This window comes from Salvelinus namaycush, chromosome 14 (genome assembly GCF_016432855.1).
Source record: "Salvelinus namaycush isolate Seneca chromosome 14, SaNama_1.0, whole genome shotgun sequence".
Taxonomy (NCBI): domain Eukaryota; kingdom Metazoa; phylum Chordata; class Actinopteri; order Salmoniformes; family Salmonidae; genus Salvelinus; species Salvelinus namaycush.
In genome coordinates this window covers 18,757,775-18,771,194 of record NC_052320.1, presented here as the reverse complement: position 1 = coordinate 18,771,194, position 13,420 = coordinate 18,757,775, and the positions used below count along the sequence as shown (strand labels likewise).

Here is a 13,420-nt window from a genome sequence, read left to right as displayed (position 1 = left end):
AGGATGAGCCTGCAGGAAGGGTGCCACATGAGGGAGGAGGATGTCTTCCCTGTAACGCACAGCGTTGAGATTGCCTGCAATGACAACAAGCTCAGTCCGATGATGCTGTGACACACCGCCCCAGACCATGACGGACCCTCCACCTCCAAATCGATCCCGCTCCAGAGTACAGGCCTCGGTGTAAAGCTCATTCCTTCGTCGATAAACGCGAATCCAACCATCACCCCTGGTGAGACAAAACCGCGACTCGTCAATGAAGAGCACTTTTTGCCAGTCCTGTCTGGTCCAGCGAAGGTGGGTTTGTGCCCATAGGCAACGTTGTTTCCAGTGATGTCTGGTAAGGATCTGCCTTACAACAGGCCTACAAGCCCTCAGTCCAGCCTCTCTCAGCCTATTGCAGACAGTCTGAGCACTGATGGAGGGATTGTGCGTTCCTGGTGTAATTCGGGCATTTGTTTGTTGCCATCCTGTACCTGTCCCGCAGGTGCGATGTTCGGATGTATCGATCCCGTGCAGGTGTTGTTACACGTGGTCTGCCACTGCGAGGACAATCAGCTGTCCGTCCTGTCTCCCTGTAGCGCTGTCTTAGGCGTCTCACAGTACGGACATTGCAATTTATTGCCCTGGCCACATCTGCAGTCCTCATGCCTCCTTGCAGCATGCCTAAGGCACGTTCACGCAGATGAGCAGGAACCCTTTCTTTTGGTGTTTTTCAGAGTCAGTAGAAAGGCCTCTTTAGTGTCCTAAGTTTTCATAACTGTGACCTTAATTGCCGACCGTCTGTAAGCTGTTAGTGTCTGAACGACCGTTCCACCGGTGCATGTTCATTAATTGTTTATGGTTCATTGAACAAGCATGGGAAACAGTGTTTAAACACTTTACAATGAAGATCTGTGAAGTTATTTGGATTTTTATGAATTATCTTTGAAAGACAGGGTCCTGAAAAGGGGACGTTTCTTTTTTTGCCGAGTTTAGTATCATCCGCATATAGATGAAGTTTACCATTTGTAAACAGATTGACCAATGGTGTTTATATAAATAGTGAAGAGAACAGGTCCCAAAATCGAACCGTGGTACACATTTATGCACTTCAAGAAATGTCGGACTTGAGCCTGAGTTCTGAGTCCTTTCACTAAAATAATCATGAAACCATAAACAGGCGTCAGAGCTCAGGCCTATCGAGGACAACTTATTCAATAAAATAGCATGATCAACAGTATCAAAAGCTTTGGACAGGTCCACATACAAAGCAGCACATTTAATTTTAGTGTCTAAAGTATTGACAAGATCATTAACAACTAAAGTGGTTGGAGTAATATTGTCAAGACCAGGTCTAAACCCTGACTGGTTTACATTCAAAATACATTTCTCAGATAAAAGAGCAAAGTTGTACATTTACCAAGGATTCAATAATCTTAAAGAGACAAGGAAGCCTTGAAATGGGCTGATAATGATTAAGATCACTAATGTTACTATCCTCACCATTATGGAGTGGCAGCACAAGAGCTGATTTCTATCATTTTTGAATATTTCCCGATAACAATGTTAAATAAAAAATGTGGGGTATTGAGCCAGCTATGACGGGCTCTGCAGTTTTCGAGAATTTGGCAGTGTTCTTACAATCAGAGAGTGGTTACATAATAATCCATTTGTTTTTACACAATGGTTCCTCAGTTGCTTAAAAGCTTGCCAGGCCAGGCCTACACCTGTGTTCCTGGCCTTGACCCAAGCATCATCTCTTTTATGAATGACTTAAAGATAGTATCTAAAACATTTTGGCAAGGGAAATGGATTTCACCTCTACCCTGTCTGTCAGCTCTGACCTCATGATAACCCTCAATATTAATATCAGAGTCGAGAATGTCCAGAAAGTTTCAGTCAATACCAGAATGTCCGAATTCATTTGCATAGCCCAGATCTTAATGTAATTCAGTTCAGGAAGTAAGAGCCTAATGTTCAGATGCATCAACCCAAGTCCTTTACAATTTCTGAAGTCACATGGAAATTCCAACTCAAACAAGCAAGTATGTTCAATAGGCGGTTGCGGGCCCTGTCTGATGGTTGATATTGATTTAGTTGGTTTGGCTATAAGATTGCATAGAACTAGACCATTAGTCTATCCCTATTAGTAAAGAGGAAGAAATTGGAATTACCTTTCCAAGGTTAGCATCATAGGGCCTGAGGCCGCAGCCAATGTCAATATGAGGAACTCTCAGAGTAACCAATGATGGAATGTTATAAACTGACTTACATGGGCTTTGGTTGCTATTGTGCAACAGCCCAAGCCCTCTAAGTGATTTGAAACCCGAGGGGGTATTCAAGTTTATGGTATTCACATTTGAACTTTAAGCACTGGGTGAGCAGACCACAGTGGGCTCCCCTTTTGAGCTAACAATAGCAGATCTAAGAGTGGAATTCAATCGAATGGGTACAAAATTACAACTGACAACATCCCTGGCAGTATAGACAACAGTACGAAGATAACGCTTAGAGAGGATGGGCGGTTTTACCCGAGTGGGGCTTGGTCTGTCTCTGAGTCAATATCTTAACACAGCTTTAAAATGTGACGAGAGAGTCCAGGCTCCTACTGTAGATAGTTTGGGTGGAGTCCATCATCCCTGTATAGCATCTTTTGTTTCCAAAAAGTTTTTAAAAATTATCAATTAAAGTTATGCCAACAGAATGGCAGTAGACTTTAACTTCTTAATAGGGGGCGCTGTTTTCACTTTGGGAAAAAATCGTGCCCAAATTAAACGGCCTAGTACTCTGTTCTAGATCATACGATATGCATATTATTATTACTATTGGATAGAAAACACTCTGAAGTTTCTAAAACTGTTTGAATTATATCTGTGAGTAAAACAGAACTCATTTGGCAGCAAACAGGAAGTGAAAATTCTGAAAATGGGTCTCTGTGTAAGGCCTTGCCTATTCAATTGCCTTTTATTTATGTATCTGTATGCACTTCATACGCCTTCCACTAGATGTCAACAGGCAGTAGAATGTTGAATGGGGTGTCTAGCTTGATGTGAGACCGAATGAGAGCTTTTGGAGTGACAGGTCCGCCATATTGGCAGTATTTTGCTGCGCACCAGAGAGCACCATATTGTTTTCTGCAATGCATTAGGTAGACACAACGAAATGCTCCGTCTTGGACGTTATTGGATACATATGAGAAAAACATCATAAAGATGGATTTTCAACTGAGTTTGACCAGTTTATTCGACGTTTATTATGACTTTTGGAATTTTTCGTTCCATGCGCCAAGAGTTCATTCACATGTGCGCGCCACCATGCTAGCCAAAGTTGCTAATTCGACAGAAGAAAGGGACATTCTAAAACAAAACAACGATTTATTGTGGAACTAGGACTCCTTGCACTGCATTCTGATGGAAGATCATCAAAGGTAAGAGAATATTTATGATGTTATTTCGTATTTTTGTGGAATATGTTGGCTCCAACATGGCGGAGAATGGCTGGGCGCTGTCTCAGATTATTGCATGCTGTACTTTGTACTAAAGTTATTTTTTAAAATCTAACACAGCGGTTGCATTAAGAACCAGTGTATCTTTCATTTGCTGTACAACATGTATTTTTTAGCAAAGTGTATGATGAGTTTTTTGGTTAGATTACGTGACTGTCCAAAATTTCTCCGGACAATTTGGTGCATTTTGGCGCCATATTCACAATGTAAAACCAGGATTTGTAGCTATAAATATGCACATTTTCGAACAAACATAAATGTATTGTATAACATGATGTTATAAGACTGTCATCTGATGAAGTTGTTCAAAGGTTAGTGATTAATTTTATCTCTATTTGTGGGTTTTGTGAAAGCTATGTTTGCGGTGAAAAAATTGCGTTGTGTGTTTGGCTATTGTGGTGAGCTAACATAAATATATATTGTGTTTTCGCTGTAAAACATTTTAAAAATCGGAAATGTTGGCTGGATTCACAAGATGTTTATCTTTCATTTGCTGTATTGGACTTGTGTTTTCATGAAATTATATTATATGACATCCCTGTGGCGCTAGGCTAGGCTATGCTAGTCAGCTTTTTTGATGAGGATGATCCCGGATCCGGGAGGGGGGGTCGGTAGAGGTTTTAAGCCAGATATGAAGTGCTAAAAGCCTGCTGAACCTTTCACAGTCGAGACTCAGCGATGGCACGGGGCCAGATATAATCGGCTGCTTTTCAGAGCCTTTTAGGGTGTTGATCAGCGCAATAAAATCCTGTTTCATTATCTCTGATTTACCATTTTTGATATAATTTGTTCCCACATGCACTACAACAGCAGCCGCTCTTGGCTGGGAACAAATAAATCCTGTGATATCCTTCACCGTAGCCCCCAGGTAGCACAGGGTTTTAGCTCCAGGAACTAAGATGTGCTTCACCATGGAACTACCAATGATAATGGCTGGAGGAAGGTGAGTAGCCTTGGATGTCAGGCCTTTTCTGGGCCTCCTTGAGGACCGATGGGAGATGAGGTACAGAGGATCCACATCATCAATAGAAGCGTCATTCACCAAACACTGCTGCTTTGCGCTGGATGAAACAGGTGTTAGTACCAAGTACCATACAATAAATAATTTGCACAAATGATGTCCAACACTGTATCAAACTGCATTGACAGACAGTTTCCTTCACTATTAGTCCAGATCAGTCCCTTCCTTTCATTTTCATTAGTTGGTTTATACCGGCAGTCACACTTCTCCTGCTTTTTTCTCTGTACAGGAATTGTGTTTAAAGTGCACCTCCATGTTTTTCTCCCCTGCCTCTATTTACATCAGTCTCTCATGGCCCTACATGTTGGTGCTCCTGGCACTATCCTTGGATGTGCGGATACCATAAAGCCACTTGATAACTCTGGCGTTCCTCTCAATTACTGAGACGCCATAGGGTGCCGGCTCTGCAGCCCCACCTTCCTCTTCACCCTCCTGGCCTGCACACTCTGACCCAGGAGCACTGGCACTGCGGAACTGTGCAAGGGAGGCGATGTCTGAGCCTGGCCCCTTCAGCACCTGCATCTCCGAAGTGTCCAAACCACACAGGTTGAAGAAGCGCTCCAGCTCAGTACTGGCCCGGGAGTAACGGTCACTCATGTCAGATTTGGAGCGGTTCAGAGAGGGATGTTTCCTGGAACTACCGGACGATAAGCAGGTGACCGACGGGGAGGGCGGGAGTATGGGGGGGTTGGCTGGGAGCTGGACGGGGCTAGACTGGGAGGTGCGGTTTGGGGTGTGGTTTTGTGGTGGAGGGGCTGGGACAGGTTTAGGAGACGCAGGGCCTGGTGCATAGGTAGTTCGGGGGTGGAAGAGACGCAGAGGTGACATTGCGTTGTGGATCTGGGTGTGTGGATGCAGAGCCATGGGCTGCAATGGGACGCGCATCTGCTGCTGTGCTCTAAGGGGCGTCCTCACTGGTGTGGTGTGGTGGGGTTGGGGTATGACGTCCACTCTACGTATGGTCACTGCAGTAGGAGACCCTGTAGGACTTAGTGGGCCAGAGGCATTTACCCTTACTTTGACTGGGGTGGACCACTCAGGACAGAGGGTCTGGATACTCTCAGCAGCCCCTGACCCAGCCCCAGCAGAGATTGGAGAGGGACAGGGAGAGTTGGTAGTGGGGCAGTCAGGGGCCTGACTACTCTCCACTGGGTCCATGGTTGGGGAGGTAGGGGGAGTTTCAGGCTCACCCACCCCGTTGATCAGGTTACTCAGGTGCTTCAGGTCCAGTGGGGAACTCCCTTGCTGGGTGAAGTCAGGGCGAGGCAGTTGGGCCTTACGGGTGGGCCGCAGGGCAGGGGACATCAGAGGCTTGCGCATGATAGGTAGAGGCACTTTGATTGGCTGTTGCTTAAAGAGGGCCACCTGGTTCTTGACATATTTAGCCTTGTCTGCTGCCAGTCTCTCCACTGCACTCTGCCTGGGCTCAGCTGCTTCCAATGTTCTTGGTTGGAGGAGGCGGCGGTTGGGCATGAGAAGGCGGTTGGGCGTTCCAGCAGCAGCAGCCCTCACTGCCACCGGCTGTCTCAGGCCAGGCTGGAGGGTCTCCACAGGCATGCTGCAGGTGGGCTTGTTTGTCCTTGACTCCTGTCTTTATCCTGCTTTCTTTGGCCACCCAAAGTCAAAATTATTCAGATGTCTTCACTCCAGGATCATACTGTCCCCAAAAGCTGACAGGATTTTGCTTGTGGCTGATATGATTCCGTCTTCTTCCAGTTCCCATAAGGGTGTCACTTGAACCCTGGTGCCCTAAAGTCCTGGATGTCCAGCAGAAAAAGGAAACAGCATCACATCAGATAGCAACTTACACACCATCAGATAACTGTCATCAGAGGGACAGCATACAGGCAAGCAATCAATATAAATACCAAATATACCTACCAAGTTACCTCAAAGACAGAGGGAACCCCTCTCTGCCAGATCATTTACCTTCTACAGAGATACTACCCCTATGGCATTGATACTTCAACTCACACAAATCACTTTAAAGTGCTGTGGTTGACTCAGGGATATTATAAGTCAACAGTAATGGCCCCAACCGCTGTACTCACAAAACCCCAGGATGCAGTCAATGACAACACAGAATGTTATACATCTCCACAGCTGTCAACAAACTATTGTTTGGAGGAATACTCACAACAGCTGGTAGAGGGGAACAATGCATGTCACCTTTAAATAAAGATTCCCAGTTGCTAGTGCGTTGTGCTGGGCTTCCTCTAGACCAGTGTTCCCCAACTCCAGTCCTTGAGTGTACCCTACAACACACATTTTTGTTGTAGCCCTAGACAAGCATACCTGATTCAACTTGTCAACTAATCATCAAGTCCTCAGTGAGTTGAATCAGGTGTTTGTCTGGGGCTACAACAAAAAATGTGTGCTGTACTGGAGGACTGGAGTTGGGAAACACCGCTCTAGACCGCAGACCCCGCAATAGAAGTCTTCAGTATCTCTGAAACCATACCACTTGATCCACCCCTCTAGAAGTTGACTGTAGTTATCATCAATTCATTTCTGAACATTTGTTTTGCTTAGAAGAACACAAATCATGTATTATTTTTGTCTGCACCAGTAAATGTATTGAAGATCGGTGACCACAACAACATAAACATTAACTTGGGTCAGACAAATGATTCCATTAATGTGGCACTTCTGGGGAACAAGAAGTTAAGATTGTAGGCCTACTATTCACTTCTAAAGATGTTCCTATTGTGTGGTGTCATGCGCTGTTGGTAGATAAAGCGCAAAGATATGAATGTCAAACCAGTAATCTGTGCTTTATGAAAGTGTTTAAGACACTGGTCTAATAGTCTGTATCTGACAGACATTCTGAACAACATGTTTCTCATTCCACCTAGAGCCATGCCAATCCCCTACTGAGGTTAGAGCTGTCTCACTACACTCTCTTACCTGCATGTCCTTTATCTCTTCATCTATGTCGCTCCTCCTCTCCCTCACACACTCCTACTGTACACACAGTACAATTTATCAGTCAATGAGGGCAGAGGACATTGTTTTATTAGGCTAAGTTCTCAGAATACAGTAATACTGAACACACAGAGGTATGTAAAGTGGTATGCAAAACAATAACTGATCCTTCTCCTTCAACCCAGTGTCAAGTGTCAGCTTCTTCTATTTAGGAAGAGAAAAAAATACACCTAACACTGAAAGGATCTCTCACATTCACACACCCAAGGCTTATAGATTAATTGTCCTTAATTCCAAATAAGGCGTTGGTTACTTGGACACACACATACCTTTAGAATGGAAGTAAAATCTTACAGGTCCCCAACAGAACTCTAGGCCTCTCCACAGCTCAGCACACCACAGAGGATACAAACTGCAGAATTCTACTGCAGAGACAGAATGGAAGGGAGCAACAGACCAGCCAAACCTGTCAGACAGCTCACATGCTCCTCCTTCTCCTTCCCCTACCTGACTACTACTTCTTCTTCTATGGTATTATGGCGGTCTGAAAACATACGTTAAAGGTGCATGCCGCCACCTTCTGTGTGGGCTGTGTGTCTGCCTACTGTTCTGGAAGAAAACAATGTGCCCTGCCAACTAACTAACTAACTAACCCTACACCCATTAAAACCTCACCACTATTCCACTACTTTGGCTCTATCTGATCCTACACCAGGCTGGCAGGATGGGACACTATTGCTCAACACACCTTCTGCTGTAAAATCTTGTACACCCAAGTACTTCTCTGCAGCTGCCACCACAACATATATTTTCTGTGATTTTACATTCCATTTCTGCGGTACAGTTGATAACCATGGCTAATAATTCTAAGAAGCTAACCTTACTGAAGAACATGTTATTCCTATCACTCTCTATTGGCCTCGGGCTACTCACAGGTAAGTCTTAGGATCCCTCGCCCTGGACCCATCTTCCTCAACTACTCTCTTCACTGCCTCAGCATATGACACTTTCTGTACTACTCTCACCCTGACAACCTCAACCTGCCTTTCTCTCACCAGACACTTCTGATCTCCAGGACCATGGGTACCCCTACAGTTAACACACAACATTTCCCACCGATACCACACATTCCTTTGTCTCATGCCCTCCTGCACACTTTTCACATCTAGGAATCTCCACACTGTTGCAACATTACCATAAGTTTGGCACCTAAAACACAGTAATGGGGTTGGAACAAAAGCTCACACGAGAACTGACAAATCCTAACTTGACATAGTCGGGTAAAGACTGCATCAAAACTCAGGAGGACAGACAGTGGGTGTGTTCGAGCGGTAAGCCTAACAAAGCCTACTGTAGACGAAAGTCGGCGAGTGAAGTCGGGGTAGGTTAATCTGCGACAGCCGAAAGTTGGACACTGTAGTGGTTCTCCAACAGCAAGGCTCAGATCAACATGGCAGTGTTAACATAGCTGCTATTGTTTCGAAAAGTTTGTCTGTATAAATGTCGAAATAAACCTTTCTGTACCTCCATATCACACACTCACAAACTGGACACATAACGTGTACAATTCATTGGTTAGAGAGAGGTCTCAAATATCACTTTTCATTTGTATCCTGAATCAAAGCAAAGTTGGTTCCTGTTTCAGTCATGTATTTGAAAAAAGTTGACAAATAGTGCCTCCCACAATGCAAGTGATGGCTGCATGGTGCAGTTGGTGAGAAGCAACTGCAGTGACTTGGTGACTTCTTAAAAAACTGCATGACCTTTTGATCACATGATTTTTGTAAAGTTCATGCAGTCGTCATGTAGTTACAAGTCGGACAATTTTTATAACCATAATGCAACCCACTTTGAAAGGCGATGACCAATGATAGTCAACGACTTGACAAAAGTAATTTGCTCGAACGCGCTCAGTGGCCGTGTTTCGAAAGCATCAAAACGACTGATCTACAAATTACCTTGCATCATAAATAACTTATCATTTGTAGATCAGTCAGTCACAATTTACCCATGATACATTGCGGTTTTGATCCTCTCTAACAAGGCCAGTGTCTTTTCTGTTTCACCACGCTCTCCACCGGGTCTGCGTCATCCCACCTGGCTGCTCTGAGCAAATCACTCCTACATAAGGAAGTAGACTTGCTTCTTCTGTCATGTGATATCAGTTTCCTATTCTCTAATGATTTCAGTAATCAGAAAGATTTTTTTATATGAAATGAGAACAAAGTTTTTTTTAAATAGATGTATTTCCCCTATTACAGAATCGGTAATTTCCTCATAAATTCTGAAAAGTGACAGTTTGATTGAAGTATTTTATATATATTTTTTAAACATAGAAAAACAGGAACCAGCACCAAAGAGTACAAAAATAATAACTGGACCAAAAAAAAAATCTACCCTTTACCTTAACAACAGCTTTGCACATTCTTGGAATTCTCTCAACCAGCTTCACCTGGAATGCTTTTCCAACAGTCTTGAAAGTTCCAACATATGCTGAGCACTTGTTGGCTGCTTTTTCTTCACTCTGCGGTCCAACTCATCCCAAACCATCTCAATTGGGTTGAGGTTGGGTGATTGTGGAGGCCAGGTCATCTGATGCAGCACTCTCCTTGGTCAAATAGCCCTTACACAGCCTGTTGGTGTGTTTTGGGTCATTGTCCTGTTGAAAAACAAATGATAGTCCCTCTAAGCACAAAACAGATGGGATGGAGTATCGCTGCAGAATGATGTGGTAGCCATGCTGAATTCTAAATAAATCACTGACAGTGTCACCAGCAAAGCACCCCCACACCATCACACCTCCTCCTCCATGCTTCACGGTTGGAACCACACATGCAGAGATCATCCGTTCACCTACTCTGCTTCTCACAAAGACACGACGGTTGGAACCAAAAACTCAAATTTGGACTCATCAGACCAAAGGACAGATTTCCACTGGTCTAATGTCCATTACTCGTGTTTCTTGGCTCAAGCAAGTCTCTTTTTCTTATTGGTGTCCTTTAGTAGTGGTTTCTTTGCAGCAATTCGACCATGAAGGCCTGATTCACGCAGTCTCCTCTGAACAGTTGATGTTGAGATGTGTCTGTTACTTGAACTCTGTGAAGCATTTATTTGGGCTGCAATCTGAGGTGCCCGTTAACTCTAATGAACTTATCCTCTGCAGCAGAGGTAAATCTCGGTCTTCCTTTCCTGTGGTAGTCCTCATGTGAGACAGTTTCATCATAGCGCTTGATGGTTTTTGCAACTGAACATGAATAAACTTTCAAAGTTCTTGTAGTTTTTCCAGATTGACTGACCTTCATGTCTTAAAGTAATGAGACTGTCGTTTCTCTTATTTGAACTGTTCTTTCCATAATATGGACTTGGTCTTTTACCAAATAGGGGTGGTATACAGAAGACAGCCCTACCTTGTCACAACACAACTGATTGGCTCAAATGCATTAAGGAAAGAAATTCCACAAATGTACTTTTAACAAGGCACACCTGTTAATTGAAATGCATTCCAGGTGACTGCCTCATGAAGCTGGTTGCGATAATGCCAAAAGTGTGCAAAGCTTTCATCAAGGCAAAGGGTGGCTACTTTGAAGAATCTCCAATATAAAATATATTTGGATTTGTTTAACTCTTTTTTTGGTTACTACATGATTCCATGTGTTATTTCATAGTTTTGCTGTATTCACTATTATTCTACAATGTAGAAAATAGTACAAATAAAGAAAAACCCTGGAATGAGTAGGTGTGTCCAAACTTTTGACTGGTACTGTACATGTTGCACTATTTCCTCTTTTGAACATATCATACACTTACATAGGGAGGCTTTACGTCAAAATGGAAACAAAGTTTACTTTACACAGACACACATGAACATACACACCATTCACAGCCCAGGTTATTGTGTACAGATAGCCTTTGAATCTCACTGTGTGGGCCTGACATTCTTAATTTTGGTACTCACTGCTCTCCCAGAGTATTTAACCAACTATTTGGTGATTCATAACTGTGTAACATTGCATATAACACCAAAGACAAAACCAGTAGGCTACAAAAACATTTGAAAAAAGTCAATCTTAGTTTATATCGGATTGGCTTGGTGGAAGAATGTGGTTGAGAACAACTGTCACCACATTCTTTGCTGAAGAACTCTGTGTGGAAACTGTGAGAGAGGGCCAAATGCCCATGAAGACTCAGTTACTGGGCTCCCGAGTGGCGCATTGGTCTAAGGCACTGCATCTCAGTGCAAGAGGCACCACTACAGTCCCTGGTTCAAATTCAGGCTTTACCACATCCGGCCGTGTTTGGGAGTCCCATAGGCTGGCGCACAATTGGCCCAGTGTCGCCAGGGTAGGCCGTCATTGTAAATAATAATTTGTTCTTAACCGACTTGCCTAGTTAAATAAAGGTTCAATTTAAAATGTTTAAACTACAAAGAAAGGTAGACTCTGAGAAGGAATCCTCAAATCCTTACTGTAAGGTCAGTAAGAATAACTTCCCACAATAAATGCGTACATGTTTATACTGGAATGAGAGTTCTCTCTCCACAAATTCACTTGAATAATATCATGCAAAGTGAATTTCCTGCCTTTTTGGAGTAAATCCTTTGCTTGTTCTAATGCTGTAACATGCACTACAGGCCCGCAGTGATGTTTCCTTACAGAAGCATACAGACTTCCCAAATGGATGCAAGTTTCATTTTACTGTGCAAAAACGTGCCCGAAACAATATACAAATATAAAACGCATAAAAAAATATTTTAAATCATATTCTGAACACTAATATGTGATACGTCATAGTACAGTAGTTTACTCCATCTTTGAATAAGTCTGCTGCATAGGAGTATTGTGTTCAAAGTATCCCAAAGGAATACCAACATATTACAGATTTATTTTTGTGATATTGAACATTGGCTTGCTTGTTGAATAAGAATAACTTTCACTGGGTCTGTGAGGGTCAAAGTTAGGAGATTGCACAGTTTGTGTCTTTGTCCTTTGCGCCAAGGCTATTTGCTCTCCTCTTCCTCCTTCTCAGGCTGTTCCTCAAACCCCTGTCCTTCACTCCTTTCGTCTCTCCATCCCCCTCTCCGTCCACCGACGGGGGCCTTCGGGTTAGCTGGGGGGGCAAGGGGATGGGCTGCCCCAAGAAGTAACCCTCTTCCTCTGATTCTGAGGAGGAGGAGCAGGTTGAGCAGGAGTCCTCGTGTTTGTTGTACTGGGCTGGCTGGAGGGTGAGTGACAGGGGCTCTGTGGTGCCAGGGGAAGAGAGGGAAGCACTCTCCCGTTGTCCTCTCCATTCTAGAGCATCCAAACGGGGCCGATCAGGCAGAGAGTGACGGAAGCGTGTCTCTGTGCCTAGGTGGAGAATGGAGTCGGAGGCCACACGGCCGCGGTTCCATCTCCGCCGTAAACTACGATGTTGGTATGAACCATCTGTGAGGGGACACAAAAAAAAGAGAGACACAGTTGGCAGTTGTGATGAAAATAAAAAAATTACAGAAAAAATTAAGAAAGTGGTCTTACCCAGTAGGTCCATTTGAGGTGGAATGCCCTTCTCCATATGTAACCTGCGCCCAAAACCTCCATCCTCTTCCTCCCTCTCCACCTGTTCTTCTTCCTTTTCTCCTTTCTCCTCATCTTCTCCTTTCTCCTCATCTTCTTCTTCTTCTTCCTCCTCATTCACAGAGTAGCTGCAGCTGATTGGCTCTCGGAAGCTGACCCTGGCTGTCCCACTGCGAAATGATTGGGGACTATGGTCAGGGGAGCTTGGTTCTGGTTGGTGCAGATTTGGCTTGGTCATCAAATCACGAGACTTGGTGGGTAGAGGGGCTGGGAGGGGCGGCGGGTCAGCAGGACTGGGGTGGTTTAGTGATGCAGGTAAGGAGGAATTCCTCGGGGGAGGAAACACTGGGAAGAAGGAGAGATAACAAATAAAATACCTCAATCTATAAAAAGGCAAAGGATTCAATTACTGTTCAATCAACTCACAATAACAGGAGA

The 13,420-nt window shown here is 44.0% G+C and overlaps 2 protein-coding genes across 2 annotated transcripts in view; both read right to left on the bottom strand.

Annotated features, from left to right (window-relative positions):
• Positions 1–4,802: 4,802 nt before the first annotated feature.
• Positions 4,803–6,062, bottom strand: fam110a (family with sequence similarity 110 member A). Its single transcript, XM_039008757.1, has one exon. It carries the CDS (start codon positions 6,060–6,062, stop codon positions 4,803–4,805), a length of 1,260 nt encoding a protein of 419 aa, XP_038864685.1.
• Positions 6,063–12,104: 6,042 nt separating this feature from the next.
• The window catches only part of prickle3 (prickle homolog 3), a 41,523-nt gene continuing 40,207 nt past the window's right edge, over positions 12,105–13,420 (bottom strand). Inside the window, exons 10-11 of the mRNA XM_039008116.1 lie at positions 12,944–13,327; positions 12,105–12,853 (exon numbers count right to left, since the gene is read on the bottom strand). Coding sequence (XP_038864044.1) covers positions 12,384–12,853; positions 12,944–13,327 — 854 coding nt within the window. The 3' untranslated portion in view covers positions 12,105–12,383. The remainder of the gene's footprint in view (positions 12,854–12,943; positions 13,328–13,420) is intronic.

Excerpts from the sequence above, each read along its gene's own strand:
- fam110a (XM_039008757.1), bottom strand. The coding sequence starts at position 6,062 with ATGCCTGTGGAGACCCTCCAGCCTGGCCTGAGACAGCCGGTGGCAGTG.